Source organism: Anarrhichthys ocellatus, unplaced genomic scaffold (genome assembly GCF_004355925.1).
Source record: "Anarrhichthys ocellatus isolate YVR2014 unplaced genomic scaffold, GSC_Weel_1.0 scaffold3876, whole genome shotgun sequence".
NCBI lineage: Eukaryota > Metazoa > Chordata > Actinopteri > Perciformes > Anarhichadidae > Anarrhichthys > Anarrhichthys ocellatus.
In genome coordinates this window covers 215-5098 of record NW_022283850.1, presented here as the reverse complement: position 1 = coordinate 5098, position 4884 = coordinate 215, and the positions used below count along the sequence as shown (strand labels likewise).

The window sequence follows — 4884 nt, the reverse complement described above, 5'->3', positions numbered from 1 at the left end:
CTATATATATATACTATAATTTTTTCCTAAGGACATGTCACACATTACGACCTGTGCATCAGGTGAAGAGCGACAGAGCGAAGAGTTCCTTTACACATGTTTTAAAGAAAAATAAAAACACGGTTTACCAGCCAGAGCGGACTTCCAGAGGTGTCCAGCCTGTCCCTGGTCCTTGGAGCAGTACATCTGTCCCCCCCAGCCGTTGGTTAGTGCCCAGGGCTGGTAGCTGTCCATGGGGAGCAGGGTGTCATGGCGCGGCTCTCCGGCGCCCAGCGTTTGGACCACCGACACGTCCAGGTAGCTCGCCATGGACTGGTACGGGCTCGGGTAGCCGTGGTAAAAGGCGAACTCCTTGGCCCGGTGGTTCGTGTACTCATTCGAGTTCACCGTGGTGTCCATATACTGCGAGCTGAGTGCGGCTCCCGCCGCCTGAGTGCATGACTTCACTGAACCCCGCCCCATCCTGCACGGATAGTAGCCGTTACCGAAGTAGCTGTACGGCAACCCGGTGGCGGCTGAGGAGCTCTGGTGCGGCCCGGCCGCGCACTGCTTCCCCGAAGACCCAACTGTGTCGGAGCCCGAAGCAGACACGTCCATCGCAGCGTAACCCGCCGAGGAGTGCACCAGGCTGGACGCATGGCCGCCCAGAGCAGCGGCGGAAGCCGAGTGCGCCATGATGTTGCGGCACTGGCTAGCGGCGAAGTTGCTGCTGCCCACCAGCCCCTCCATGTTCTTGTTCAGGTCGTCCAGGTTGTTGTCATACACAAACATCACCGTTTCCGCTGGCCAGCGTGGGTTTAGAACCAAGGAGGCTGTCATAGGCGCTCCTTTTCCCCGGTCTGGCCTCCGTTCGTCGCCGTTTCCTCTCAGACTCTGACCGGTCCTGCGCGCTGAGCTGCTACATTGGCTGGATGAAGGTGAACTGGCGCGCGTTTATTCTCTATCTGATCGCTAGCTCTCCTGCTCACGCAGCTCAGGTAATTCACATGTACCCGTCTCGTGCACTGTCGTAGCACGCGCGCGCTACCGTACTACTGCGCCGTTTAGTGACGGTGCTCGCTCGGAGGCAAAGACTCCCGGTAACCGACCGGACCTCCGGTTACATCCCAGCCGCAGCCTTGACGCACCAAGCCCCCGGGACAAGGAGATGAGGGAGGGGGCGCGTGTTCATTGGATGAGACTGGATGATCACGTGATGGTGCAAACGAGAAGAGGGGGGAGCAGGGAAAGAAGAGACTTGTTGGGGATTGTCAGTCAAAGAAACATATTTTTATGAGGCTCGAGCTGTGGCACGAGAAGAGCATGAGCTCCCTGGAACTCTTTCAGCTCCCTGTCCTCGTGCAGCTGCAGCGTGTAGAACTCAAGTGTCTGATCTCCTGCGACTGCCAGGAAGAGAGATATTATCACTGAGAAAAAAGATAAATCACTTGGAACAGTTTTGTGTCGTGCGTAAAGACGCACGGGGAGCACAGAAACACTGAGTAGTTTATTTATATAAGTATAATACACATGTAGACACAACAATTGAAACGAAGTCTCCTAACATTGAAACAAATAAAGATTAATTCTTATATGTTTAATTCTTCTAAAATCTAAATATTCGACCTCTGGTGTAAAAATGAGACTTATGGACACATTTAAAGACTTATAACCAGTGCTGTTTAATGCATGAAAAAAAAGTTTATCATTGCCATAAAAGTATTAAAAATACCAACATATCAGGAGTATTTCCAGCCTTTGATTATTAAATTAGAAACATTTGATTATTAAAATAATTGTACCGCATGGACATTTCTCAGCCTGAATTTATGTGTACTTTTAGCCAGGCTCTCTCTCTCTCTCTCTCTCTCTCTCTCTCTCTCTCTCTCTCTCTCTCTCTCTCGCTCTCTCTCTCTCTCTCTCTCTCTCCATATGACTGAAGGAAGCGTAAAAGGAGATTTATGGAAGGGATTTTGGAGGTCTTAAGATTTGAGAAATGTGGCTTCGGATCAAAGCGCGTCAGGAAAAGTTTTTTTCACGGCATTTGTGAGCCGCGTTATTTGCAGAAATCATTTCACCGGTCTCTCAAACTGCGCCTGGTGCTGTTTGAAATTGAATTCTTCTGGCGCTGTTTTTTTCTTGCACAGTAAAAGGCATTTTTAGGATGGAGCTCCTCACGCACTCACTTCATGGATTCACTGTCACGTTCTACATCTATTTTCAGCGACACGTGTCGCCGTTTTATGTTGAAAGCTTCCTTGTGAACGATGGAATAATTTGTTCTAATAAGTGACTGCAAACAGGACTCTGTGTTGTCGTGGGATGAATGTGTTATTGCTATTGTTATTAATGTGTTAGTTACCATCAAATATCACCTCAGTGGGCCACTCTGAAAGAAAACAAAGCGTTTGAAGACGCCACGCTTTTCGCCTTTTGCTTCAAATGGAAGCGTTCAGTTTGAGCGCTATTTTATACCGATTTGTTAGATATTATACATGTTAGTTTACGCACATTTTGGTATCCGTGACAACCATGAGATGCACCATGAGCTCCCAATGCAGACACTTTAAGCTGAGGCTGGCAGCTAAAGGTCGGCAATATTATTTGATCTTGTTCTACTGTACAATATGTTGGTTGGTTGGCCGTGGAATCCACACCTACAGTGGTTACTTTCTCTTCCCTTCCAGGGGCCTGTAGGTGCTGAAGAAGTACGCATTGTGTTGTGTTATACAGCAGAATATATTCCGTAAAATATAATATTTTAGCATCAGATCTCATTTTGAAGAGAGCGGTACCAGGACAGTAGCACCTGTGTGAAGCTGCTCCAGGTGAGCCGGACAATAAACACGCACACACGGCAGTTTTCTCTCCGTGTTTACTTCCACTGCGTATAAAGCTTGACTATCTGGAGTAAGTTTAAATAAATCAAGCTGTTGTTTGAGTTCAGTGGAGACTAAAAAACATAGCATGTCCAGAGAAAGTACATAAAGTGTTCTGAATGATTCTAGATTCAGAGGCAGCAGCAACATTTTAATGTAAAGCTTCAAGACATTATGAAGGATGCACAAGGTGGTGAAGGAGAATCCAGCATTTGTCTTTGTCTTTGTTGGATTTGTTGTCCGGTCTGATGTTTGGCGATTAAGAATACACGTGATCTTTCAAAAAAACAATTAAAGTAAAAGAATGTAATACCAAACAAGACATTCAATTAACACAAATTAACTTAAAGTTCACTTTTTTGGAATAAATGTTGCTTCTCAATTTGCTCATGAACACAGAAAGATGCAATTAAAAGCTCTAGAAAAGTAATGTTTTTGTTTGTGTTTTTTATTTATCTGTGCCTTATTTTATTTTTTCAAATAACTGCACCAATGTCAAGAATTAATTTTCAAAGTCTAGTAAAAGATAAAAAGAGATTATTGAGTGTCAGTTTGACGGGCTCATGGCTTACAGAAAAAGAAAAGAAGGGAACCAGCTCTTGAAGTCAGTAGTGAACACTGTGAAGCTGTTAGAAGCTTATATTACAGGAGAGTGAACGCCACTGAATCCTTCCTGTGCATGTCTGACGTGAGTCCTCCATCCCATCACAACACCGAACTCACTGAGGACCAAACCAACACAAACCGTTGGTTTAAAAAAGCTTAACGTTGTCTGTGGGCCTAACAAACACATAAACCACCCAGACAGTCGGTCTCTCTCCCATAGTGTGGTCTGCTGGGGCTGAAGGTGAAGGGGGGGGGGGGGGGACTAGCCCCCGAGGGTCAAGGTCAAGTTTAACACGGAAAGGGAGGGAAGGATGTGAGGAGAGAGGGGGGGGCAGACAGAGAGAAAGACAGATGCAATGAGGTCAAGTTCAAGGCCACCGCACACCTTGAAGCCTTCTGTTTCTGTGCGTGTGTGCGTGCGTGCTTGTGTGAGACCGCGCATGGGTGACAAGGAAGACGCCATGGTGTCTCAGCGATGGGCAGCGGCCCGCACGGTCCAATATAACCAGTCTAACCGGTATAGAGACAAACATCAGCCCATAGATCATTAACCAGATATTGCCTCAGTGCACTTGAGGGAAACTCAATCACTTTATTCCCCCTCAGTATGAAATAAGACAAATGTGTTTCTCAGGTCCACAGATGATCAAGTAGTAGTGCATTTTCTCCCACACTTTGACTCTGATTTAGTGATGGTGGGCCGCTAACTGCTGCATGAATGCACAGATATTACTATTTGTATAAGTTTATAATGTGCAGTATGTAAAGGATGTATGTGTGGAGCTAATGATTGATAGAATCACCCAGAATCTAAATTAGCCCCCCCCCCCCTAAGAAGAAACTAAAAAAGGTTACAAAAAGAAAACCTAAATAGTGTTCTGATAAAAAACACATTAAAATAATATTAATATCAATAACCACACGGAAATGCGTCATCATCTCCGGTTTGAATAAACTGCAGTGCTGATGAACGTCATCAGGTGTCAGTTTATATACTAAATTATGACCCACTTTGTATCTGTGGCCTATTTGACGCTGAGCGCATTTTTGGATTACAATAATATTCATTTTATTCTCATAAAAGCATAAAGAAAAAGTTGTTTTGACATCTCCAGGCTCTTGCAGCCATTCGCACATATTATTTACATTTACTTTATGCTTATTTATTATTGTATTTATCTACGTGTTTTTGTCACACGAGTATCACGCGTGGCATTAAGTTCAATTGGAAACTCGTTATTCGTTCATCAGGCGGGAGCGCAAACAGAAATAAACCCAACAGCCTAAAACTAACAATTAAAGGCTTAATGACAGAGGCAACGAAAGCACAAGTCAGCGTCACAGAACGGGCCCACTGACGCTGCTTTAGTCTTAATACACCTCAGTGTGGAGACACTAAGACACGTGGACAAGAAGGCCT

The 4884-nt window shown here is 45.2% G+C and overlaps 1 protein-coding gene across 1 annotated transcript; it reads right to left on the bottom strand.

The window, feature by feature from the left end:
• Positions 1–128: 128 nt before the first annotated feature.
• On the bottom strand, positions 129–819 carry LOC116379203 (homeobox protein Hox-B13a; the record flags this gene model as incomplete). The annotated part of the gene is made up of 1 exon (XM_031841143.1): positions 129–819. A coding segment is annotated over exon 1 (691 nt), but the record flags the coding sequence as incomplete, so codon positions are not given.
• Between the last annotated feature and the right edge of the window lie 4065 nt (positions 820–4884).